Source organism: Protopterus annectens, chromosome 2.part1, assembly GCF_019279795.1.
Source record: "Protopterus annectens isolate FY-2018-M chromosome 2.part1, PAN1.0, whole genome shotgun sequence".
NCBI lineage: Eukaryota > Metazoa > Chordata > Ceratodontiformes > Protopteridae > Protopterus > Protopterus annectens.
The window spans coordinates 1,179,744,315-1,179,771,812 of record NC_056729.1 but is presented as its reverse complement, the minus strand read 5'-3'; the positions used below and the strand labels follow the sequence as shown (position 1 = coordinate 1,179,771,812).

General features: G+C 42.2%; 1 protein-coding gene across 1 annotated transcript in view; it reads right to left on the bottom strand.

The window, feature by feature from the left end:
- KIF13B (kinesin family member 13B) overlaps positions 1 to 27,498 on the bottom strand; it is a gene marked incomplete in the record, with an annotated part of 3,953,176 nt that overhangs the window by 3,257,396 nt on the left and 668,282 nt on the right. Inside the window, 1 exon segment of the mRNA XM_044062707.1 lies at positions 15,398 to 15,610. Coding sequence (XP_043918642.1) covers positions 15,398 to 15,610 — 213 coding nt within the window.

The following is a 27,498-nucleotide window of genomic DNA, read 5'->3' as shown; positions in this document are numbered from 1 at the left end:
GTACCTGGAGGAACACCAGAGGAAGGCAAAACAGACCTGCCCTTAGAAGAAGCCTTAGAAATAGTAGCAGAAGGCCTAACCACCTTAGGCATAGAAGGAGAACAGTAACCTGAGAGGCTCCTTCAGCTTGACCTGACTCCTGTGAGGCCACATCCTGCAAAATCAAAGTTTCCCCTGAGACTCAACAGAAACTTCGGATCCACCTGCTCCACTGTAGATTCTAGGACCGGCGTCCGAAACGGACGAATCAACCTGTCTAGGTTTCAAGGATTTGTCTTTGCGCTTCGGAAGCGGCCGAGGATCCGACGGCATATTATAATTACACCGCTTACCAAAGACTAACCTAGCACAATCTAACCTTCTTTTTATAGTGCGCTTATTAAACCTAGCACAAAACCGACACCACCACGCCGTGGTCCGTCCCAAACAAGGAATGCAAAGAGAGTGATAATCCCTATGCGGTATCCGCTTCCCACAAGAAATACAATTATTCACTTTTTCTGACATCCGAATTAACTGAGGCAAGAAAAAACAAAAATATTCCCCAACGGGGTACTTAGCCCAACTTGGTTTCGGTCTGAAACTCGGAATACGAAAATTTCAGAACGCCGAACGGCACTTGCAACGCTGCTTCTGCATCGGACCATGCGGCAAAAAAGACTGAGGATATGACGTCGGTCATGCGCTTTTATACCCTGATGCTCTGATGTCAGATTTGAGCGCCCATGACCGACGTCAGCCTAATACTTTGGTATTCGGGCCGACCGAGGACAGCGGACTACCCATATGTAAGGACTGCAGCAATGTGAGATGAAGAACATCTGTGGTGTTGTCTGTCTTTATCATTAATTGTCCTGGATGAAGGTAGTCCTTGAAGGCTGTCAGTGCATTCTGTACAGCTAGCATCTCCTTTTTATTGATACAAAGGTGCATTTGAGTTGGGCTCCATTTGCCCTGAATGCACTTCCCTGCCAGAGGAGCTCCCCAAGCATAGTCTGATGAGTCTGTAGTTGGGGTTTGGGCGGCAGGGGGTGGAGCAAATGGCAGTCCCTTGTTTTGGTGGCAAGCCTCTACCCACCATAGGAACACTAGTTGCAGGCAAGGTATGATAGGAATCATTGTTTCCAGGCTGTGACAATGTTGACTCCATAAACTCCATAAAGTACCACCAAAGTTTCCTCATTTGCAGTCTTGCATATGGAATTAGAAGAATGCAGGAGGCCATGAACCCCAAGGCTTGCAGAATTTGTCTTGCAGATAGCAGGGTTTTTGTACCGGTTTGAAGTAAGTCACTAAATGAATTTGCTTTAATGGCGTAAGGTAAACCATCTGGGCAGTTGTATTCAAGCTTGCACCCAGGAATGTAATTTTTTGAGAGGGTACCAGTTGTAATTTTTTTGTTTATGGTGTACCCTAGACAAGTTAGAAGCTTTTTTTTTTTTTTTACAAACGCCAGATGTTTTTGAAGAATGTCCCTGTTACCTGCCTGAATTAGACAATCATCCAGATATGGATACATTTGAATATTTCTTTGCCTGCAAAATGCAATTACTGGAGCCAGGCACTTTGGCTTATCTACTGCGCCCAGGGTTTTCACAAAGGGCAGTGCAGAGAACTGGTAATGCAAATAGCCTGCTTTGAAGCGGAGGTATCTTCTGTAAGATTCCCTGATTGGGATATAAAGGTAAGCATCTTTTAAGTCTAGAGTTACCAACCAGGCATCTTTGCCTAGCATAGGAAGTAACTGTTGAAGAGTCATCTTGAATTTTGGAATGTCCAGAAATGTGTTTAGAGTAGATAAGTCCAGAATTGGGCACCATGATTTGTCTTTTCTGGGTACCAGGAAAAGTCTTGAGTAGAAACCTTGTCACTTTTTCCTCTTCTGGGACTGGATGAATAGCTCCCATGTTCATGAGAGACAGTACTTGTTTCTGGGCCTATGCCCATTGATTTGGGAGCAGGCCTGGCCATCCATTTGGGATTGGCAATGTGTGGAAATGAAATCTGTATCCCTGGGATACTATATTTAAAACCCATTTGTCCTGGGTTATTATAAGTTGCCAGTTTCTTACATGAAGTGCCAGTTTTCCCCCCAAAGGGGTGGCTGAAAGGTAAGTGCTTGTTAAGTGTAGAGGGAAGTCATTGAGACTGCTTACCATAGGGAGGTACATTGTTGTTTCCGATTTGGAGGAGGCACCCCATTGTTTTGTTCTAAAAGTCCCTTGTGATTGAAACCTGGAGCCTTTGGAATGTCTGGGTTTGACTTGAGTGGCTCTCGAAGAAACTGGAAAGGACCATTTCTTAGTAGGCCAGTGCCTACTAAATCTTGGAGGTTGCACTTGTAAGAAATCTTTCATAGTTTGCATAGTTTAGCTTTATCTTCCAACTTTTCTAAAACTTCTTCAGCCTCATTACCAAAGAGACGGTCCTGTTGTAAAGGAGCATCCAACAATTTTGCTTTAACATGATCAGGCAGAGTTTGCTCTTTGAGCCAAGCATGCCTTCTTAGCACAGAGCCAGTTACAGCAGTCCTGCAAGAGACCTCCAAAGAATCAAAACCACATTGCAAAGAATATTTTCCAACTTGTTCAGCTGAATGCAATAAATCCTGTAAATCTTTATTTTCTACACAGTCAGAAATTAACATAATTTTCTGTTTAAGCAGTCCCATGATATGCTGCTGGCATTTAAGCATATGAAATTGACAGTTTAAAGCCCCGATTGCTAAGATTGCAGAAGTGTAAACCTTCTTACCCCACCTATCCAGCGCCCTGGAATCTCTATCAGAAGGGGTGGGATTTTTAGCAGTAGAGGCCTTACTGTCCTTGGGACCCTGAGAAATGGTTTCAGGATCTGCAATAGGATTTTTGAAAAGGAATTTGTGGGAGTCAGGAACCCTGTAGTACCTATCTAGCTTACAAGGAGCTGGAGGCAGAGTCAGGAGCCATACTAGATTCTGAAAAAACATCAACAATGTCTAGGACAGGAGGTATAGCCAAAGGCCTATGTAAAGGAAGTAGAAGAAAATCCCTAAGTCTCTTTTTTGATTCGGAGAAATCCTGACTTTCTCAGTGGAAATGTTCCCGTAAAAGTTTCCCCAAAAGAAAAATCCTCAGGGGGAGAAGCAGAAGAAATGGAATTTTCTGCATCAGAGTCCTCATAAGTAGGTATAGACAAAACTTGTTCATTAGAAGAGAGTCAGAAGAAATAGAATCTTGTTCAAAAGATTCATAATCAGTGTCTTGTCTAGGCCTCTTAGAAGGGGGGGGTTGGGCTACCCCCAATCAGAGTAATTAAGTCTTCAGCCATTTTGATCATTTGTTTTTTGGGCATAGGGGCCTGCAGATGTGGCCCAGGTGTCAGTTTTTTTAGACACAGATTTAGATTTTGGCCTTAGTTTTTAAGATGGCATCGGTCTAACATACAAATCTGCAGGCCTGTAAACACCCTCAGAAGCCGGTGCCTGCACAGCAGCTTCGGACCCATCTAAGGTAGAGACATCCACGGGTTCCATAATTGAAGCATCTCGCGGCATTCCAGACTCCGAATGGGTCTCAGTAGAGGCCTGTGAATCAGAAGTAGCGGGTATCAGGGGCTGCGAAAGCGCCCGAGTACCGGCGAACTGGCGACTGGCTTAGGAGAAGCGTCGTCAGTTTTGGACCTCGACGGCCTGGCTCTGTCTTTCTTTGCGTTTTTTAGGTATTCCGGTAATCTGATTGCTAACCGATGACATTTCTGGATAATTAAAGCGCGATCCAAAATATTTAGAAGCAAAGATATACAAACGTTTAATAGTGCGTTGATTAAATTTAGCACAAAACCGACAGCAAGGTACGTTGTGGTCAGGGCCCAGGCAAGGAATACAGTACAAATGGAAATCCTTATGAGGTATTTGCTTCCCACAAATAATGCAATTATTAACTTTTATTGACATTGGTAAGGAGCAAGAAAAAGTTTCCCCAACGGGGTACTTAGTTTTTAGTAGAAGACTTTGGTTCTGAAACTCGAAAACAAAAATTTCAGGAGTCGGCCGACTGGCACTTGCGAACTGCTTCTGCTTCGGGCACCGCACGGCAAGAAAGACTGATGTAATGACGTCGGCTGCATGTTTTATACCCCTGATGACCTGATGTCCTGGAAGAAGGGACAGCAACTGACGCAGGACCCAAGACTTTGTTAATCAGGCCAACTGAGGGCAACCTGCCAGCAGATTACCCAAATGTAATGACTGCAACAGTGAAACACGAAGAACATCTACAAAACAACAGAAACCTAACACAACACAGATACCTTAAGGTCAAAAGCACAGGTACACTGACTGACTGACAGACGGGTATCAGAGGATACTTCTAAGCCCAACTTGAGAACCTCTTCCCTTGCCATATTTCTAAGGTAAAAAGCTTTCTGATGTTTTTAAACATATATAAATCCCCAATCAGGAAAGCTAGCAAGATAACAGGGCCTAAAGAAGGAACCAAGCCTTGAGGTGGATCCAGCTGCATCCTGAGTTGTTAGGGAGGGGGGTCTTCCTTGACTTGTACTGACAAAATTCCATGTACTAGCATGAACTCAGCCAAGGGATGTCATGGGTGAGTTATGAACATTTTTACTCTGCATTTCTTGATAAAGTATTGAATAAGAGGGAAACAGATGGATCCAGAAAAGGAATGGACCACTATCTGCCAGCACAATCCCTTCCAGTGGGAAGGATTACTGTGTGCAATGACTCTGACCTTGAAGATGTACCATATTCACATCACATTCTTATAAAAGAAGCTCTTGCTGATTCAGGTATCGCACTAAGGACTGGTTGTTGGACTGAACCAAGAAGGCCCCAGAATTTTTTCTTTCTCTTCAGGGCATTTATGGTCTAGGAGGACCTCAATTCATTCCAAATGACAGATGTGGAACTCACTTTGAGTGGACCATTTCCCTTGGACTGCAGAGAACCAAAGATGGCTTTCATCAAGTCAAGGAAGCCTCACCTTAAGGATGGAAAGGACAGCATACCACTCCTGCACATAGTAACAAGGGTCTTGCATCAAAAGATCTGTGAACGTGTAGCTCTCTACAACAGCTGACATCTAAATGTCCACTTCATTCTCATACATTCAAGACTGAAGCTTGGGACTGCCATCTACTTCAGAAGGGTCCAATTTCTTGACACTCACTCCCTAATTTAGGCTGCCTAAGATATGATCAACTAGACCCTCTCAATGATAAATCTCACCCACTCCGGGAAGACTAAGAAGCTCTTCAGGGGCCAGGAGGAGTCCATCAGCTTTTTCTGCAGCCACCACTAGCATAAGGGCTATCAAACTGATAAGCAGTCTAGATCTAAACAATAAATCACAGAGAAGAAGAAGAATGTAAATTTAAGTGAAGCCTACTAACAGTAAATTGAATAAACACTCGTGTGGACCCCAGGAAATGAACAAAGAGGCATGATCTTCTTCTCTTTTGGATGTTCACGTTAGGGGCCGCCACAGCGGATCATCTGTTTCTATTTCTTCCTGTCCTTTGCATATTGCTCAGTCACACAAAACAACTGCATGTCCTCTCTCACCAGGTCGATAAAACTTACCTTAGGCCTTCCTCTTTTCCTCTTACCTGGCAGCTCCATCCTTAACACCCTTTTCCCAATATACTCATCATCCCTCCTCAGCACATGCCCAAACCAACAAAATCTCGCCTCTCTGACTGTCTCCAAAGCGTCCAACCTGAGCTGACCCTCTAATATACTGATTCTTAATCCTGTCCATCCTTGTCACACCCAGTGCAAATCTCAACATCTTTAACTCTGCCACTTCCAGCTCCGACTAATACCTTTTTGTCAATGCCACAGTCTCTAAACCATACAACATAACTGGTCTCACTACCCTCTTGTAGACCTTCCCTTTCACTCTTACTGGTACCCAGTCTGTCACAAATCACTCCTGGCATTCTTCTCCACCCTGCCTGTACTCTCTTCACCTCCCTTCCACACTCACCATTACTCTGAACTGCTGATCCCAAGTACTTAAACTCATCCACCTTCGCCAGCTCTACTCCCTGCATCCTCACCATTCCTCTACCCTCCCTCTTATTCACACACACATATTGTCTTAGTCCTGCTGACCTTCATTCCTCTCCTCTCTAGAGCATATCTCCACCTCTCCAGGGTCTCCTCAACCTGGTCCCTACTCTCACTACAGATCACAATGTCATCTGCAAACATCATAGTCCATGGGGCCTCCTGTCTGATCTCGTCCGTCAACCTGTCCATCACCACTGCAAATAAGAAAGGGCTCAGAGCTGATCCTTGATGTAATCCCACCTCCACCTTAAACGGATCTGTCACTCCCACTGCAGACTTCACCACTGTCACACTACCCTCGTACATATCATGTACCACTCTTACATACTTCTCTGCCATTCCTGACTTCCTCATACAATACCACAACTCCTCTCTAAGTACCCTATCATATGCTTTCTCCAAGTCCACAAAGACACAATGCAACTTCTTCTGACCTTCTCTAAATTTCTCCATCAACACACTCAGAGCAAACATCACATCTGTAGTGCTCTTTCCCGGCATGAAACCATACTGCTGACCGCTAATCATCACCTCCCTTCTTAACCTAGCTTCCACTGCTCTTTCCCATAGCTTCAAGCTGCGACTGATCAGTTTTATCCCTCTGTAGTTACTACAACTCTGAACATCACCCTTATTCTTAAGAAATGGGTACCAAAACACTTTCTCTACTCCTCAGGCATCCACCGACTTTCCAAGATTTCATTAAACAATCTGGTTAAAAACTCCACTGCCATTTCTTCTAAGCACCTCCATGCTTCCACTGGTATGTCATCTAGACCAACAACCTTTCCACTCTTCATCCTCTTCATAGCTGTCCGTACTTCCTCCTTGCTAATCTGTTTCACTTCCTGATTCACTATCCCCACATCATCCAACCTTCTCTCTCTCTCTCTCATTCTCTTCATTCATCAGTTCCTCAAAGTACTCTTTCCATCGGCTCAACACACTTTCCTCGCTTGTGAGTACGTTTCCCTCACTATCCATTATCACCCTTACCTGCTGCACATCTTTCCCAGCTCGGTCCCTCTGTCTAGCCAATCGGTACAGATCCTTTTCTCCCTCTCTAGTGTCCAACCTTTCATACAACTCTCCATAAGCCGTATCCTTAGCCTTCGCCACCTCTCTCTTTGCCATGCTCCTCATCTCTTTGTACTCCTGTCTACTTTTGTCATCTCTCTGACAATCCCACTTCTTCTTTGCCAGCCTCTTCCTCTGTATACTCTCCTGTACTTCCTCATTCCACCACCAGGTCTCCTTGTCCTCCTTCCTCTGTCTAGATGTCACACCAAGTACCTTTCGAGCGGTCTCCCTTACCATCTCTGCTGTAGTTACCCAGCTATTTGGTAACTCTTCACTGCCCCAAGTGCCTGTTTTAACTCTTCCCTGAACTCCACCTCACAATCACCCTTTTTCAACTTCCACGTACCTAACATACCTGACGTGCTTGGCAAATATGCCAAGGTTCAAGAAGGGATTAGAATCCTTCCACCCCCTTCATAACTATGACGCCAAGATTCTAGCCTTGTAGGGAGAGCCTCTACAGCCCCTGTAAACAGCAAATGTAAATTCTGAGTCTGTCTCAAAAGTTCTACAACTATAATTTTGTCTCAGAAAAAAGCTCTTTAGGCAGAGGAACCTAGCACCTTCAAGATGTTGCCATTGGTCTTTCAAGTTACAGCAAACAGTCAACTAATAATTGGAGTACCCTTACAGGAGGTCAGGCCTCTAACTGCTAGACTGGCAGAGTTGGCCTCTTAGGTGATCTGACTGCACCCTTTAGGAAGCAGCAGGTCTGTCTGATGACAGAAGGCTTGGTCTGAAAAGGGATTTCTCTTGGGGCTGGCAAGGCCTGAAAGAAAATGGGGGCACAAGACCAAATGCCCTCAGCAACTACACTGATGGCTTGTTTCCTTTTAGAGAATCACAGACCACATCCTGGCAGGGTTTGTTGAACAATACCTCTCACAGAAAGAAGGTCACCAGGTTGGACTCCATGAGCTCTTCAGAGAAGACGTCCTCAGTCATTCTATTTTATACAGGCACATGATTAATCTTGCTGCACTTGCCACAGAAACAGTACAAGTGAAAATTATGGCAGCAGTAAAGAGTTTATCAAGGTCTTCCTTTAATCACAGACTCCTTTAGGTTTGGAAGCAATAAAAAACTGGAGCACACATAGATAATATCCACACGAGGGATGCAAATCCAAAGTGGCAGTGGCGAACATCTTAATGACCATTCTGTTCAAAGCATCAAACTCCTTGCCTAGCTGCAAGATGCTCTGGGTTCTGGATCCAGTGCTGGACTAAAGAGGCAAGGTGGTAGTCTGCTCCTGTGTACCTGTTCAGATTTTCATTCAAGTAAGTGGAGGGATTTATAGAGGGCATTCACTGTCACTGGAGTTGTGGGTGCTTTCAAGCTGCATACATGGTATCCCTGATGAAGGACGTCATGGGATAATGACCCTTCTCAAGGTGCATTTTTTGATGTTTCTGAGATGATATAACAGCAGCCTTACATTATCTACAAATAAGGAGTCATACACTGTGGGGAGTTGGGGACATTTTTTTTTTTAAATAACCTCATGTTAACCACATGACCCTCCAATTTCTATCAAGCAAGAGACAGAAGGTAGATGCTGGACTCTCCCTTGCACTTGACTGGGGGTTATGCATACAAAAGTGGGGTCTGGATTTGCATACTCAAAAGAAAGGTGAAGGATGTCTGTCAAAAGAGTACCACTGCACACACAGAAGCACCAGCTAAAGGCAACCTACAGATAGGACAGATGAGTGGTCCGCACTGGGTTCACTGCTATTGCTGTCAACGACATTCTTCCTAATGGTGCATCCCACAGTAGAGAAAGGAGTTCCTCCTGCTATAGAGCCCATGCCAGGAATAGTGGACAGTGAAGCAGACAAACCCTAAGGACTCTCCCTTCCTTCTTTGACAATAGGCACTGCTGAACATGGGAGAAGCCTCAGGGAGAAGAGTCTATGGACCAAAGAATAACAAGTTAGACACAGCAGTGGGAATTGGGCTTCTCCTCAACAGTGGGTCAGTCACACACGTGGTCTGAATGACTAAACAGCGGATGGGATTTGCCTGCACCCTGAAACACAGGCCTCCCATAATATTGCTGAGGATGGACCTCTCCTGCGCTCCTCACTGAAATGAAATGGAAGACCACAATGAACTTCAACTCACATTACTCAAGAGCAAGGATGCAGAATATGGGTTCAAGAAGGCCACCTCTAAGATGGACTCGCCTAAAGAAAGGTGTGAGCAAAGTCTGGCCTCCACTTCCAACACCTTCTGATGAAAGTCTGGCACAGCCTGGGGCTGTGCAAGGTACACAAGTAATCAGACCTGGCACTCAACTGTTGCTAGTTTCCAAGAAGCAAGTTAAGTCAAGATCTTTTGTGTCTTCATGTGCCTGGGCTGAAACGTTGACTTACCAGTTTCATAATGTAATCTGCACTCACATGATGCAGTAAACAATACCAGTGTGTTTTGGCTCATGACCTGGCAGCCAAATAAGTACTTCAATAGCTTGGTCACGTTTCGACATTAAACACAGGAACTTTTATTTTTTGTAAATTATCATTACTGAAAAGTTGAGACAAATACAATTACATACATATGCAGTCCATTGATGTAACCATACTGGCATGCTTTACAATATACACTGCTTATTATAACATTTGCTTTATTATGCCCCCATTATCATACCACTCCCTAAATCATTATCCCATATCTTTCATGGATTCTATCACATTTCTTCAGCTTTTTTTCCCCTTCTCTCACAGGCACCAAATTATTTCCACAACATGGCTCTACTGTTCTCTTTCACAATGCTTTTCCTTCCTATCTCTTCAAACTTTCAGTCTGATGCTCTGCAGCTTTTTATGTCCCTCCACCACAACAAATACCAGCTGCCTCATTCCTCTCTTTCAGTGTTGCATTATTGTCCTTATGTAACCCAGAAGTATAACTGTACAAGTAAACTTACCATAACAGTAGATGTTCGAATGATCACTGCTGCAATAGCCTTAGCTACACAGACTGTATCCTGTACAGGAAACAACATCCAGCTTCCAACGTACCTTTCATGTGAACAAGCAGCTTAAGCTGACCTGAATAAAGAGTGGTTTGGCCTTCCAAGCCCTTCAGGGCTTTCATGGCAACAGAGAAAGGGTGGCTAAAGTCCTGTAAAGACCAATGCTAGGAAACATTAACAAAATGTGTGTGTGTGTGTGTATGTGTGTGCGTGTGTGTGCGTGTGTGAGTGTGTGAGAATACACACACACACACACATTCTCTCTCTCACCCATTCAGTAATCAAACGCATACTGTTGCAATAAACTTATTTATACATTATGACCATTGCTGCAATAGCCTTAACTATACAGATACAGTATCATTGCTCAGACTGACAGGGAGAAGGAAAAGAATGAGGGTCCAGGGATTTCTCAATCACTGTGAGCAAGTATGGGACCTGGACAGTACCAAAACCCAGCCTTTTCAATGCATTCCTTGCTGAGTCATCCCCTTCTTTTCTGGTAAACCAGAGCCCCTCATAATGTAGTTCTTTTTTATTTTTTCCAGCTAACATATCCCTTCTTTCCATAGGTTCATAGATGTATACTTGACTAATGACCACTGGGGTCTTTATAAGCCTAGTCAAACATCCTAGTTGTATTCCACAAGTTTACATGCCTTAGCAATTATTTTAACGGGTATATCTAAGCTAAGGCAAGATTTAGAGGCTGCCTCCATCCATCAGAGACATAGGTAACAGACCCAGGGTGCATTTCCAATTTTCTATCCACTGGCCCAGGTTGCTTTTAAAGAGAGTTAGGGAAGAGCTCCGGCTCACATGGATGCAGAAAAGGGGAACCCTTTGAGGGTCATAAAAGTACTAAGTACATAGAACTGATCTCCTTCCAATTTAGTAAATGCAATACAATGCAATCCTTTGTCCTTGGTGGTGGCATCAGCTGCACTACAATTTTTCTTATAGGTTCATAGGATGATACTGGAGGCCCTTATAAGCCTAGCCAAGAATTTCACCCATGTTCCAACCAGGTCAGCACCTGTTTTCCCTTGTCCAGCAAGGACACAGGTGCAATTCCAGGGGTATATTTTCTGTTTCCCATCCAGTTGTCCAGATTGCTCTTAAAGAGGGCTAATGAGGTACTCTGCTTGACATGGATAGGAAGTCTATTCCACAGATGTGGGAGTTGTTGGAACACAAATCTATCCCACCAACAAGTTAATGTCACAGACCAGGCTGAGACCTTGCATGCGGGTTGCACGAGTGGAGCTTGACTTACTGACATACAACAACTCCATCAAGGCTGAATCTGAGAAGGCCTTGTATGCCAGACACAGGTCACCTCTGAGCAGTCTGTACGAGACTAAGTAGAGGGACAGGGCTTTTTTAGACCCTGGATTTTACTGCTCAGGAACCCCTGTGGTCTCTCCAACCGCTGCATGTGCTTGGCAATGTACGCCAAAGGAGGCACTGTACTCGATAATGGGTCTGATAAGGGAGGAGTACAGAGATGTTTATAACCTACTTGTTCCTGGGTTAAATACCCTTACTGATGAGGTGGGTCATGTAGAAAGCTTTCCGTAAAACAGAGGCAACATGGTGATCAAAAGTCAGGTTTGCTCTCAACCTGGGTGCCCAAGTCCCTCACTACTGATTGCGTGCTTAGTACATTGTTATTAATGTAAGTGGGGACATAATTTTCCCCAAAGGGGATAATGATGCATTTCTTGGCATTCAGCATGAGGTCATACTTCTGGCAGTAGTTATTAGTTTGGTAACGCTCTCTTGGAGGATCTTCACATCACTAGGTGAATTTATGACAGTGCCCAGCTTGCAGTCATCTGCAAACCTGGTGAGCCACAGACCACTGGTTTTGGCTTGCACCTCAGCAAAGTATATCCCAAACAGTAGAGGACCCAAGAATGATCCTTGAAGTACACTGCTTGTTACGGGTCTACTACTAGAAGTGGCTTCCCCTATTTTGACTGAGTGGATTCTGTCAGCCAGCCAGTTAGCTACCCACCTGGTAACATATGGGTTGATGCCTAGCTGGGAGAGTTTATTTATTATGCCCGAGTGGGGAATAGTATTGAAGGCTTTAGCTAGGTCAAGGTAGGTAGTGTGCACCGTCTTGCCCTCCTCTATGGCTTTGGTGACTGTTTCGAAGGAGGCAACCAAGTTTAACAGGCACAATCTCCCATTGACAAAACCAAACTGTGTGGGATCAAGCAGTTGGAGGTTGCCAATGTCCTTCTTTATAAGGTCCATGACAATGCATTCCATGGCCTTGCAGATCAGGCTAGTTAGGCTGATGGGCCTATAACTGTCTGGGTCAGTGGACGCTCCACCTTTGTGCAGAGGGATGACAGTGGCTGTCCTCCATTCTGCTGGGATGAAGCCGGTGCACAAGCTCCTGCCTGAGTTCATGTAGTACACAGCCAGGGATGTTGGGTCCCCTTGGAGGCTGTATTTTTTGCCTTTGAAAGGGCATTAATAACTTTCTCCCTGGTGATGAAAGGAGGAGGCCAGGTGCTGGGGATGTCCTGGTTTAATGATGGGGGGGGGGCAGGGGGGGGTGAAGTTTTCACTGAACTTGTCTGCCAGCAGGTTGGCTATATCTATGGTGTTTGTGTATGTGGTATTCTTGACCACCAATTCAGAGCAGGTTTGGGAGTTACCTTTGAGACTGGGGACACATGCGAAGGCCTTGTGATTTCTCTAGTGGATGTGTCAAATTTGGACTCAAAATTAACCTTAGAGGATTTAACCAGTGACCTTATTTGCTTGTTCAGACAAAGGAGAGATTGCTTCAAACTTGGCACCTGCTCCTTCTTGGTCCTGGACAGCATTTTTTTTTCCTTTTATTACATAGTCTGTTTATTGCTGCTGTCCATCAGACAAGTTTACTCTTCTTTGAGGAAAATTATTTGGTCCCGTCAGGTATTGCTGTGTCCATGCAGCTATATAGGTGTTCATACAGTTTTCTGGTGTAGGCTTGGAAATTAGTGCTTGATTCAACTGAAGGGATGGTGGCTGTGAAGTTTTTTATACCTGCCATCAGGAGGTTGTAGTCAGCTTTGGACAAGTTTTTTTTTTTGTTCGACCCTGGCAGGGGGGGGGGGGGTCAGGGGAGATGGTGACTTCTAAAGTGATTGCTTTATGGTCGGATCTTACAAAGGAGGATGACACTGTAGGGGTGCTACAGTGGCTACTCATGTTGGTTAGTACCAGGACCAGAATATTTTCACCTCTTGTAGGGGTGTCAACCACCTGACCCAATGCACTGGCACTGACGAAGTCGAGAAATCTCTGGGCATTCTTGTTTGAGCTAGAATAGGTCTTGCACTCTATGGTTGGGTAGTTAAAGTTGCCCAGGATCAGAGTAGAGGGTTGAATATTTATGGAGTCAAGTAAGTCCAGATAGGTGGAATGGGCCTCCTGAGTCATGGTTGGGGGTCTGTAGCTAGCTATGATTTGAATAGGTGTTTTGTCAACAGTTAACTGCACCTGGAGTGACTCGTGTGCATCATACTGTTTGACCAGTCTGGACGTGTGTATGTATTTGATAAATATTGAAACTCCCATACTCCCATGAGACTTCCCATACTCTGGAACAGGCTACCCATTTATGTCAAGCAAAGTTCTTCATTAGCACTCTTCAAGAAAAATCTTGATGAGTGGATGGGAAATGGAAAATACACTCAGAGGATCATTTCTGTGTCTCTGCTCGACAGTGGCACAGGAAAATAACTTTCTTGGGTGGCGTAAGACAGGGAACCTTGTTGGCTAGGCTTGTGTAGGCACTGGGGCCGATAGCCTAGTACCTACCTATGAACTCCACCTCCTATGGCTTTGTAGCCCTCTGTTTGGGGTCTGAAAGTATGGTAGGACAAGTAACCTGGTAAGGCTGGGGTGCTCTCTGCAACTTTGAACCAGGTTTCAGTGACTGAACAAATGTCAACATCTTCCAGGGCGAGGAATGCTTGCAAGGAGTGCAGTTTCATGTTAAGACTCCTAGTGTTTAGAAGCATGACCTTTAAATTTCGTTTAGAAGAATTTTTCACATTGGTAATTTTGTCCTCATGACTTTGCCTAAAAAAGGCACTATGGGGGAGGCAAGAGCCTTTGCCAGAAGCCTGAAGCACGGGGAGACAGATGAAGGCCATCTCTGGCAAAGCATCGTGGTCTGTCAATCATGTCCTCCTAGGCTGTCAGGCACTGGATCCCCTTCGAATAACACCAGAAACTAAGCCAGTTGTTAAAGTCAATCATTTTCTGTTTGTACTGAGGCATTATTCCAGCACTTTCTCTTACACTTGTACAGGGATACTTGCCATTTAGAAAAAGGTTCCCCTCCTTAATCATTTTGTCTGCTTGTCTAGTGCTTCTCAGTTTGCCAATTTCCCCTTCTATCATGTTTATCATCTCAAGGCATTTCACCAGTTACTGCATTGTGCATTTATTTCCCCTCGTTATTTCCTAAATGTTCTCTTGTACTTTGCCAACCTGGCTAGTCATCCTGGTACTTCTCCTACTCTTTAAAGTCTTTATGATGAAGTAGTGCTAGACAAGATTCTGCAAACTGCTAGAATTCTCATTGTTGCTGCTGCTGTCCTCCACTGCCTATGCTTTTTTGCTTTGGGGACACATTCTTGTTACCATTTTCTTCTTTTTTCCTGCAAGCTCATCAGAGGGCTTCAGATTTCTGAGTAATCTTGGAAAAAAAATGACCATTCCCCCAATTAAACACTAACTGTTTTATTATGTACATCAGGAATTAGAACCAAAATGCAAGACTGTTAGAAAAAATGGTGGGTTCAAGGGCTAGGCATGCTCTCCTACTACAGTACAAAGATTACACCATCACCAATATACAGTTCACACACTCCTAAATGCTGGAGCTTCTTAGAGAAACAGAAGAATTGTAATAATCCCAACCTACTCCCAAAGTCCCACTGAAAAGGATTCCCACTGTTAATTTCTATGCAATGTATCTGATTATTATGCAGAGCTTATTACAAAATCAAAATGGTGAAAGCGCTCATTGGTAGATAAAGCACAAGTTTCAGTGTTTCATGCATCTGTAAATGCATTAGTTATCAAAATATATCAGATTTCTAGAGGTACAGTTCAAACCTAAAAGTGGAATTGCTACAATACACATAAGGCTACAGCATCAGAATAAAATCTTGCAAAGGATAACAGACTCATTAGTGTGGGAAGATCTTTATAGGTCATATCATTCTAGTACCTTAAAGACCTACCTCTGCTTTGTTTAGCTGCTCTCGAAGCTTCTCCACCTCTTCTCGAAGATCCCGTATGATTCTTGCATTAGGATCTTCATTAACCACAGCATGATTCACAATATTTTTAGCTCGGTCAGCATATCTCAGTGTGGAAAGAGTCTCATCATAGTTATCTGCAGAAGGGCTAACAGTTGCCACCATGGCTGTTTTACTGTTACCACCCAGACTGTCCTATCGAATGATAAAAAGGACAAGAAACTCAGAATTCCCACTAAAACAAACTTGAGTAAACAAAGATGAGCTTCTACAGAATCATGAGACTCCCGATATAATCTTTTTTTTTTTTTTTTTTAATATGAAGAAACTTAATTTAGGGGAAAAAAGAAGTTAACAGGGACATTCTAAAATACAACTAACAGATTACTTTCAGAGTTTTGCATTATATGCATGCCAAACAGCAATCCCTTAAGCTGTCCTGTATATTTCATATTAAAACTTTCCCCAAATCCATCTCAAAGTATCACACACTACCGACTGCACACAGAAAATATATTTTCTTCCACTGTGACAGATTGAGTTTTGCACAACAGAGAGGTACCTATACCAATGACCAAACTGCACTTCACTGACCAGAGTTTCTCGGTCCTAAATCCACAGATCTGTGAATACCTTACAATGTATCATAAATAAAAAAACAGCAAACACTGTAAGCAGAGTCATAGGACCGATAACTTTCCAATAAACGCAGTTTAATAATAAAAAACAGTCCATTAACACAGTAAACTGAGCGCTTTCGGTAGGATCAATGTCCTACCTTCTTCAGATACCAAACAGTTCAATTAACAGGGTTTTTAGAGCATTAGAAAACCACAATTAACCAACTGCCAGAATAACTCAACTTGTCCTTAAAGGAGCAATGGATATCTTGGTGCTATGCACTCCTATATGTAAACCAATATAAGCACACTTTTTTAACAAATACTGCTGCATATACTTCCCTAAAAAGTCAACCATAAAATAAATTGAATACAATATATTGTTGTATATATATGAGTTTAGTATAAATGACCAATATTTTTCGAAAAAATAAATAGATAAATTTAGGTCTATATATATCATATGTTTAAAATACTGTATTATATATTATGAAATGTTATAAAACATGTCTAAAACCTATAAATAAGTATATTAAAAATCTTTGCTTATAAAAACACATCAGGGGCGACCAAAAATTAATACTCTAAGCATTTAACCCATTACTGACGCAAATTACCAGCTTAAACTTACAAGTGAGTACCATATACAAATCATAGACCTAACTACCCATAGGTGATATAATAAAGAGGTCATAATGTTCAACTAACATCATCTTTTCAAAGCTAACAGTTTCAAAATGCTTTTAATAGATATATATTCATTAAGACCTGGGTGTATGTGGGCTTCAGTTCTAATCTGCCACATAATTTCATCAATCTCTAAGTTTAACTGCCACGGAACCCCCTGGGGTCCGGGTGTCTCTGTTGTAGGACTGAGAATTTAAAACCATGGTCAGAAAATCAGCAATATGTCTAGCCAACCCATTATTCAAATCTTTCTTGCCAATGGAATACACATGCTCATAAATGCGCTCTCAGTTTTCTCTCCATCTTTCCAATATAAAATACGGTACATTGAGAACACGTGGCTGCATATATAATACCTTTAGTTTGACAATTAAATCTCCCTTTTATGACAAATGTTTTATTTTTCAGTTTAATTTTATTGTCATCCCTGATAAACTTACACTGGTGGCATGCACCACATTTGTGCATGCCCACATTAGCTTGGATGTTAATAGTATTTTTCCTTTCTAATATGGCCTTTAAATTCACCCCTCTTCTAAAGGTGATTTTGGGTTATATGCCTAAAATTTTGACCAAACCTTGGTCTTCTGTTATAATGGACCAATTTTTGTACAAAATTTCTTTCATATTATGATGGTCCAAAGAGTAAGTACACAGAAAACTGATACGATAGTCTGATCCAAGTTTAGGAGGAGACTTATTATTAACTGTACTCAAGACATCTGGTATAGAAGATAACCTATTAGTTAGCAAGGGCATAAAATACCCTGTTTGCCTTTTATTGCTGACTTCCAAGCAGATAGAATCTAGCAAGGGCTTATGATACCCACGACTTAGAAACATGCTCTTAAGAAGTGAACACCCAAAATAGAAATCTGTGTCATCGGTGACCATCCTAGCCGCTCTCACTAATTGTCCCTTCACTACGGCTTTTTTTTGGTGAAATGGGTGGCTGCTTGTAAAATGTAAGAAAGAATTTGAATAGGATGGTTTTCTATGTATTACACTCTTATATCTTCTATTGGTTGTGTCCTTAACAAGATGAACATCTAAGTAATTAATTTCCATTTCATCGAATTTATAACTAAATTCGAAGACATCAATCATGGATTGTATACTATCCAAAAAGGTAGAGAGCTGTAGGACCTTTCCATATAATAAACATATCGTGCTGGTAACGCGTATACCAGGCTACATTTTCCATAAATAACTTGTTCAGGAAGAGCAAGGATCTCTCCCAATATGCCATGATGCAATTAGCAAAGCTGCCCCCACATGGAGAGCCCATAGCTATCCCTGTCTTTTGCTGAAAAAAGTGTCAGTCAAAACTCATATAATTATTTTTTAATACAATTTCAAGTAATGTCTCCACTAGATAAATAGTGTTCTCTTCAATTTGTTTAAGAATCAGAAATTCTCTGATCCATTCTAGGCCAAGAGCCTGTGGGATGACTATGTAGAGGTCCTTAACGTCTATTGAAAGGAAAATGGAGTCTCTAAGGTATTCTAATTTACTAACATTTTCAGAGTCCTTGCATATTTGAGACTCCTGCTGGATTAATGGTCTTAAGACGCTATTCCACATATTTGGCGCAACCATATGTGATAGACCCTCTACCATCGACTATTGGCCTGAAGGGGGGGATGCTGGTAACTTTTATGGATTTTCAGAGTACCAAAAAGGGCAGGGATTTTAGGGGCATTCATTGTCAAAAACTGGTGCACGTCGATATCTATAACTCCCTCCAAAAATAAATCATTGAGCAGTGTGTTTATTTTCGTTATATGCTATATTAATTTCATTAATACTGACTGAAATGTATGCTTCTATTTGCAAATATTTTTCCATATGGGCTACATACACTTGTTGGTTCATAAACACCAGACCTCCCCCCTTTGTCGGGTTTCATAACCCTAATTTTACAATGGTGCAATAACTTAATAAAGTCACTTTCACGTTCAGTAATATTAAGTATTCTATCCTTCCTTTTTTGGTAATAGTTGTTGATAGCCCTAAAATCAGTCTCACAAATCTTTTCAAATGTGTTGAGAACACTACGGAGTGGAGGGTTAAAGAGGCTAGACACTCTTAAAGAATTAGTTAGAGATGGGACACCACCCATGCAAACCTGCAAGTTAAGTTTCCGTACAAACAATTTCAAGTTCAGGATTGCTCTTACTAAGTCCATGTTTTTATCCGGCACAAAGGATAAACCTTTTGAAAAAAAATTCAGTCATCTCCTCTGAAACTTCCAAAGTGGTAAAATTATAGATGTTAAAATCCCCTTTGGAACTAGTAAGGATTTTAGGCATATGTTGGAGAGGACATGTCATCTCCTCCACTGGTTTCGCTGATTCCGTGCCTGCCCCTGGTTCCTGCTCCCTCTGCGATTGTTGTTGTTCCTGCCACCCTGGACCTTCTGAAAATCCGACGATCGATTAGGGCCCCACTGGCTGTTATTGCTACTTGGACCTTGGTGTCCTGCATTGCCATTATTCATATTGTTATTATTATTGTTGTTGTTATTCATATTGTTGAGCCTTTTCGCTCCTTCGTAGTGGCTGAGTTTCTTCATCATCAATGTTATTAATGCTAACATCAAGATTAATATCTTGATCTCTATCAGGTTCAATAAGTGTCCTAGAATTGAGCAATGAGGCCCCAGGTCTGCTAGGGTTAAACGGAGGACAGGGGTAAGCTTTGTTTAAAGCATAATCCTGGACATCTCTTGCAATTTTCCTTTTCTTTGTAACTAGCAGTTTAGCCATAGTTGCATCAATGCTAGAAAATTTCTGGCATAATCGTATTTGTATCTAAAAAATTCATTGTCAGTTTTTATTGCATGTTCGAGAATTTCTAACTCACTTTTAAGCCCATTGATTTCCCCTTTATAAAGGTTTATCAATGACATGATAAATTCTGCTCCTTGCTCGTCAAAAAGCCCCAACAGTTCTTTGTGAAATGTAGAATTTTCTATCAATCCTACTGGGTAACGCCACTGTCTTAGCCCCTTAGGAATTTTTTTTTTCAAGACATTCTTGTAGGTAAGCAGTTTCTAACTGTAATTTCCTGCATTTAAACAGTTTAGTGTCAAATTCAGAAATGGAGTCAGACAGAGAACTCACCCCTGAGTGTAGATCTTGTGAAGGAGATAGTCCATTGGAATTCTTAAAAAACTGAAAGGTGTTGAGGGTTCTCAACCAAGGTCTCCTTTGTTGAACAGTTATGCTGGAGCTGTGAGTAGCGGATTACAGCCGGCTTCGGAAGTTGTAGCACAACCAGGAAGGAATAATGATATTGTAGTACAACCAGGAAGGAATGCCGGTGCTAGGTCGAGCACCGAGCGGCAGCCAGGGGTCTTAAACACAGAGGCTGGCCTCTTTCCCTCTATGGTAAGCTTCCTAAGCAACAACGAGTTTAAGAATTCCAATGGACTATCGCCTAAACAATAGATGCAAGAAGTGTGCCCATCTGTCAGAGACATTTTCTGACAGCATGAGTCACACTTCTTGAACCCACAAACCTTTGATTCCTTTGACATCCTTGAAAGTAAGGAAAAAACAACTACAACAATAACAACCAGAAGCAAAAATACAGTCTACAAAAAACACTCTACTATAAAGACTACAGCTAAAGGTTTTTTTTTTTTTTTTTTTTTTTTTTAAGATAATAGGAAAGCCTCTAACTTAAACTGCTAGCCTATAAGAGAAAGGTAGAAGGAAAAGCCTCTAACTTAAACGGCTAACCTGACAAGAAGAGGTGGGGGGAGAACTCTCCAAGTTAAACGAGTTCTACAAGAAAAAGGAGGGATACTACAAGCTAACAAACTAACTATCACAAAACAAGACGATAGTCAACAATAAAATACTAGAAGGGTTAAATTCTAGTGAAGAAAGTTATACAAAAAACTTTATATGAGCCTGAGCCAGAAAAACAACACCTCGCAGCTGAAGCGGCAAACGAGATCTGGGTAGCTATCGCTAGGCATTATGGGATAAGGGGTAGCCTCGTGCCAGTAAACAGCTCTCGAACAATTGAAGATGGCCAAGTCGGAGCAGAGGATCGGCTCCAATCCATACCAGCAAGAACGAAGGCGAGATAGACAACTTAACATGCCTTTTTACAAATGCCAGATGTTGAAGAAGAGTGTCCTTGTCCTGTGCCTGAATGAGACAATCGTCCAGATAAGGATAAATTTGAATGTTTCTTTGTCTGCAGAATGCAATTACTGGTGCCAGGCACTTTGTAAGGACCTTGGGCGCAGTAGATAAGCCAAAGGGCAGTACATAGAATTGGTAATGCAAAAAACCTGCTTTGAAGCGGAAGTATCTTCTGCAAGATTCCCTTATTGGGATATGCAGGTATGCCTCTTTTAAGTCTAGCGTTACTAACCAAGCATTCTTGCCTAGCATAGACAGTAGCTGCTGTAAAGTGAGCATTTTGAATTTTGGAATGTCTAGGAACGTGTTCAGAATCGATAAGTCCAGTACTGGACGACATGAATTGTCTTTTCTGGGTACCAGGAAAAGTCTTGAATAAAATCCTTGTCCTTTTTCCTTTTCTGGTACCGGTTGAATAGCCCCATACCCATGAGGGACTTGACTTATTTCTGGGCCTCTGCCCACTGGCTTTGTTGCAGATCCGGCCATCCGTTTGGAATTTGCAAAGTATGGAAATTAAATTTGTACCCCTGGGATACTATGTTTAATACCCACTTGTCCTGGGTAATTAACTGCCAAATTTGAGCATGAAGTGCTAGTTTCCCCCCAAGGGGGCTGCCAAAAGATAAGTGCTTGCAGATGGCAGAGGAAAGTCATTGAGACTGCTTCCTGTAGGGTTGTGCTTTGTTACCTCCATATTTGGAGGTGGAGGCATCCCATTGTTTTGACCTGTAAGATCCCTGTGATTGAAATCTGGAGCCTTTTGAGTGCCTGGGTTTGCCCTGAGTGGCTCTTTTGGACACAGGAAAGGACCAGTTTTTAGTAGGCCAGTGCCTACTGAACCTGGGTGGCTGCACTTGCAAGAAATCTTTTACAGTTTGCATAGATTTAGCTTTGCCTTCCATTTTCTTTAAAACCTCTTCTGCCTTACTACCAGAGTATCATGCTGCAAGGGGGCATCCAACAATTTAGCTTTAACATGATCAGGCAGATTTTGCTCTTTGAGCCAGGCATGCCTTCTTATCACAGATCCAGTAACGACAGCCCTACAAGAGGCCTCCAAAGAATCAAAACCACACTGCAAAGTATGCTTTTCAACCTGTTCTGCTGAATGCAATAAATCCTGTAACTCTATTTTCCACACAATCAGAGATTAACATCATTTTCTGTGTCAGTAAGTCCATAACATGCTGTTGATATTTAAGCATATGAAACTGGAAGTTTAAAGCCCTGATTGCTAAGGTTGCAGACGTATAAACCTTCTTACCCCATCTATCCAGTGCCCTGAAATCTCTATCAGAAGGGGTAGGATTTTTGGCTGTAGACGCCTTAACACTCTTGGGACCCTGAGAAATGGTCTCAGGATCAGCAGAAAGATTTTTTAAAAGAAATTTGTGGGGGTCAGGAACCCTGTAATATCAAGTAATCTCCGTGGTATCCCCGAAGTCTCAAAATAACCCACTAAAGTGTAGTGGGTCTAAAAACAAAACAGTGCAAGAAACTTCTCTGTGGAAGATTTTCAGTCCATATATTTCTAGTTAATCACTGTATATTAATCAGATCAGACAATAGTAGTAGAACTAGCGAACGTAAACTCGTCAAGTCAAAAAGTAAAAGAATATATATAATTCTACAGTATTACTAAGTATTCGAAAGTAATCCAAGCAAGGCAGGCAAGTCAGTTTCCAGTCGAAAATCCTTTAGTACACAGACAAGCGAACCAAGTAAAACAAAAATACAGTAATAATTTCCTCACAAGCTTTCTAAATATATATATACTTTTTATCAGGCATGGGAGTGGTTTACTGTGCTGTAAAACAAAGTGTTATTGGTACACATGTTAAATTCGCATCCCTTCCCCCATCAGTGTGACATTCGAGCTGGTCCTGCCCAACCTAGTAGCTGTCATAATAATATATAGCCCTAATGTACTTTAATGGTACATCTTAATTAAACAAATTATTAAGTCTGTGATTTTATACAAGGCAATATACTACATGGCTGGAAATATAAATCAACCTTAGTTCATTTTGCGATCAAAAATTATATATAAATATATACATATACATTTTGCATGTAAAAATCAGTTTCTATTTTCATAACCTATTGTTAACAAAAAACGCTTTCATTCTTCTAGACTTCTTCAGGTCTGTGTACAAGAACCCTAAAAACCTATATAATTGCATAATTAGTTAGTATTGTTATTACCATCATTTTGAATAAATTGGAAAAAAGTGGAAAAAAGAGAACCAGAAAAAAGTAAAAAAAATATATGTATGATGATGGAAACAAAACAAAATATACACTTAAATGTCAAATGATTTAAATGGTATTAAAAAAAAACCCCTGTAATATCTAATGGCTTACTAGGAGCCGGAGGCAGGGAATCAGAAGCCATGCTTGATTCCATGAACACATCATCAACAATGTCTAATACAAGAGGTATTGCCAAAGGCCTATGCTGAGGAAGAAGGAAATCCCTAAGCCTCTTTTTTGATTCAGAGAAGTCCTGACTCTCCCAGTGAAAATGTTCCCTTAAAGTATGTAAAGTCTCTCCAAAAGAGTAATCCTCAGGAGGAGATGCAGATGGGATGGATTCCTCTGCATCAGAATCCTCATAAGGTGGAATAGAAAATTCCTGATCAGAAGAGGAATCAGAAGAAATGGAAACCTGATCTGAAGATTCATAATCAGTGCCTTGCCTAGGCCTCTTTGCAAGGGGGGGGGGGGGGGGTTGGGAACCCCTGATCAAGGTAATTAAATCCTCAGCCATTTTGATCATTTGTTTTTTAGGCATAGGGGCCTGAGCACGTGGCTCATGCGTCGTCGTTTTAGACATAGAAGTCGTTTTTGACCTTGTTTTTGCTGATGGAATCGGTTTTATATAAAAATGTTGAGGCCTGAAAATACCCTCAGAAGCCGGTGCCTGCTCAGCGGCTCCGGACCCATCCAAGGGAGAGACATCCGTGGGTTCAATACTTTGCGAATCTCGCGGCATACCGGACTCCGAATGGGTCTCAGTAATGGCCTACGACTCAAAGGTAGCAGGTATCAGGGGCTGCGAAAGCACCTCACTGAGTACGGGGTGAACCGCCGACTGTTTTAGGAGAAGCTTCGTCGTCGGTTTTGGACCTCGACTGTCTGTCTCTGTCTTTTTCCTTGCGTTTTTTGTGAACTCCGGTAGTCGGATTGCTAACAGACGACATTTCAGGGTATTAAATCTTGATCCAAAATATTTAGAAGCAAAAAATATACTGATTCTTAATAGTGCGTTGGTTAATTTTAGCACAAAACCGACAGCAAGGCACGTTGTGATCAGGGCCTAGGCAAGGAACACAGTACAAATGAAAATTCTTATGAGGTATTTGCTTCCCACAAGTAATGCAATTATTAACTTTTATTGACATCGGTAAGGAACAAGAAAAAGTTTCCCCAATGGGGTACTTGGCTTTAGTTTGAAGACTTTGGTTCTGAAACTCGAAAATGAAAACTTCAGGAGTCGGCCGACCGGCACTTGAACTGCTTCTGCTTCGGGCACTGCACAGCAAGAAAGACTGATTAAAATGGTGTCGGCTGCATGTTTTATACCCCTGACAACCTGACGTCATGGAAAAGGAGACAGCAACCGACACAGGACCCAAGACTTTGTTATTCAGGCCAACTGAGGGCAACCTACCAGCAGATTATGCAAATATAATGACTGCAACAGTGAAACACGAAGAACATCAGAGGGAGCTGTTTATGCATGGGGAGGCAAACAAGTCTGTCCCCAGAATACCCCAGTGTTCAGAAACACATCCTGTGAAGCATCCATTTGTGGGCTTGTGTTCTGAATCTGCTTAGGGCATCTGCCACAGTATTCTGGCTTGAGGGGATGTACACCACCTACAGGGATACATCTATGAAGTGAGCTACATCCCAGATCTGCATGGCTAGTCTGCACAAGAGATAGGATCCGATACCCCCCTGCTTGTTTATCTACCACAACACTGACATGATGTCTTGTGTGTACATGTAATGTCCCTGGTATGATAAATAATTTGAACATTTGGAGGGCAAAATTTAATGCGCTCATTTCTCTCACATTTGTTTTTTCCTTCATTTGGGAGGGAGACCACTCTCCTTGAGCCATGTGGAGGTCTAAGGCTGCTTTTCAACCAGTGTCTGATGCATCTGTGAATAGGACCAGAGTTGGCAACAGAGGGTGGATAGGGAGACCTGGATTTAGAGACATTTGTGAGATCCACCACTGGAGCACCTTCTTCAGATATGGGAGGAGAGGGATAAGGTGTTCTGGAGGGTGAGCATGACCATACTGATTTGAGGAAACATTGCAGTGTCCTCATGTGAAGCCTTGCTAGAGGAAGCATCAGAATGGTGGATGCCATCAGTCCCAAGATTCTGAGAAATTGTCAGAAGAAATTAGAAGAGTCAGAAGAAATAGAATCCTGTTCAGGAGATTCATAGTCCATTTCTTGCCTAGGCCTCTTTGAAGGGGGGGGGGGTTAACTACCCCTGATTAGGGTAATTAAATCTTCAGCCATTTTGATCATTTGTTTTTTAGGCATAGGGGCCTGCACATGTGGCCTAGGCATCGGTTTTTTAGACATAGTTCAAGTTTATGGCCTTAATATTGAAGATGGCGTTGGTTTATTAAACAAATATGTAGGCCTGAATACACCCTCAGAAGCTGGTGCCTGCACAGCGGCTCTGGACCCATCCAAGGTAGAGACATTCGTGGGGTCCAAATTTGAAGCATCGCACGGCATACCGGACTCCAAATGGGTCTCAGTAGAGGCCTGCAAATCAGAAGTAGTGGGCATCAGGGGCTGCGAAAGTGCCTCACTGAGTACCGGCGAACTGGAGACTGGGCTTAGGAGAAGCGTCATCGGCAGTTTTGGACCTCAACGGCCTGTCTCTTTTTCTTTGCATTTTGTAGGTACTCCTAGTAGTCGGATTGCTAACAGATGACATTTCTGGATAATTAAAGCGCGAGCCAAAATATTTAGAAGCAAAAATGTACAGACGACGGATTGTGCATCGATTAAATAAAGCACAGAACCGACAGCAAGGTACATCGTGGTCAGGGTCTAGGCAAGGAATACAGTACAAATAAAAGTCCTTATGAGGTATTTGCTTCCCACAAGTAATACAATTAACTTTTACTGACATTGGTAAGGAGCAAGAAAAAGTTTCCCCAACAGGGTACTTAGCTTTTTAATTGAAGACTTCGATTCTGAAACTCGAAAACAAAAATTTCAGGAGTCGGCCGACTGGCACTTGCAAACTGCTTCTGCACCGCGTGGCAAGAAAGACTGATGTAATGTCGTCGGCTACATGTTTTATACCCCTGACGACCTGATGTCATGGAAGAAGGGACAGCAACCGACGCAGGACCCAAGACTTTGTTAATCAGGCCGACTGAAGGCAATCTGCCAACAGATTACCCAAATGTAATGACTGCAACAGTGAAACAAGAACATCTTTCAAGAAATTTTTTTAAAATCTTCCCTAGTTTGTCTATTTTTTTCAAAATTAAAAAATATGGGATACCAATCTGCCTTCACAAGTTTAACATCCACAACAAACATTTTCACTAGGTTTACTAACTGAAGATAACTTGTGTGGGGTAATGAAGATTCCCAAATTGTAATTGGAAGGGACATACTTCACAATAAACAAAATGTTCCAGACACTGAAATTCAAAATGTAGCTTGGGAAACTATTTACTCCATCACTGATGTGCAAAACAACAAACTATTTCTCTACCAAACTACCATCCTTTACCAAAAAACAACTCAGGAGAAATATGCCCGTGGATTTCTGATGACTCAGAAAACTTGTACAACTCATGACAAACAATAATGGAAAACTTGGAAATAAAATCCTAGCAACAAGCAACTCCATCCAAGTAATTTTGAAAAATGAAAGGCCTTCAGAAAGAATAGCTGTGTAAAATCTTACCATAATCACAGATGTCCTTCTCTTCCATGTTGCAGTACTCCAAACTCTTGGGGTTATCCTCTGCTTACTACCCGAACTTCCAGCCAATATACAAAAGCTTCTAGTCACTGTTAGGTATGTGGAACGTCTGATATTGGCTGAGGGAGTCTGGGTCATAAAAGTGATGTCTGCACGTACCTTTCCTCAGAACTGAATGGCCCAGTCGGACCCCAGTCCCAGGATAGCTGTACAAGTCCCGTCATCCATGAAAGGACAGTTTATTGAATAAAGGGGGGATAGAATACTGCAACATGGAAGAGAAGAAAAACATCTATGGTTATAGCAAGATTTTACACAACTACTCAATGTCCTTCTATTCTCATGTAGTATTCCAAACCCTTGGGTGAGTGCCAAAGCTCAAAGGGGAAGAGGAGGGAGCAGAGTTGCAACCATTTTCTAGAAATCCATGAAGGACTGTTGGCAAATCCCATTCTAGATCTGGAAATGTGATCCAATCTATGTCTGGTAAATGTATGGACACAAGTCCATGTAGATGCCTCTAGAATGGAAGCAGTGTCTAGTCCCTTGAAGAAGGCTCCAGATGAAGCCATAGCTCTAGTAGAATCTGCCTTAACTTTGGATTTTAGTTGTTTTCCATGATAACTGTAGCAG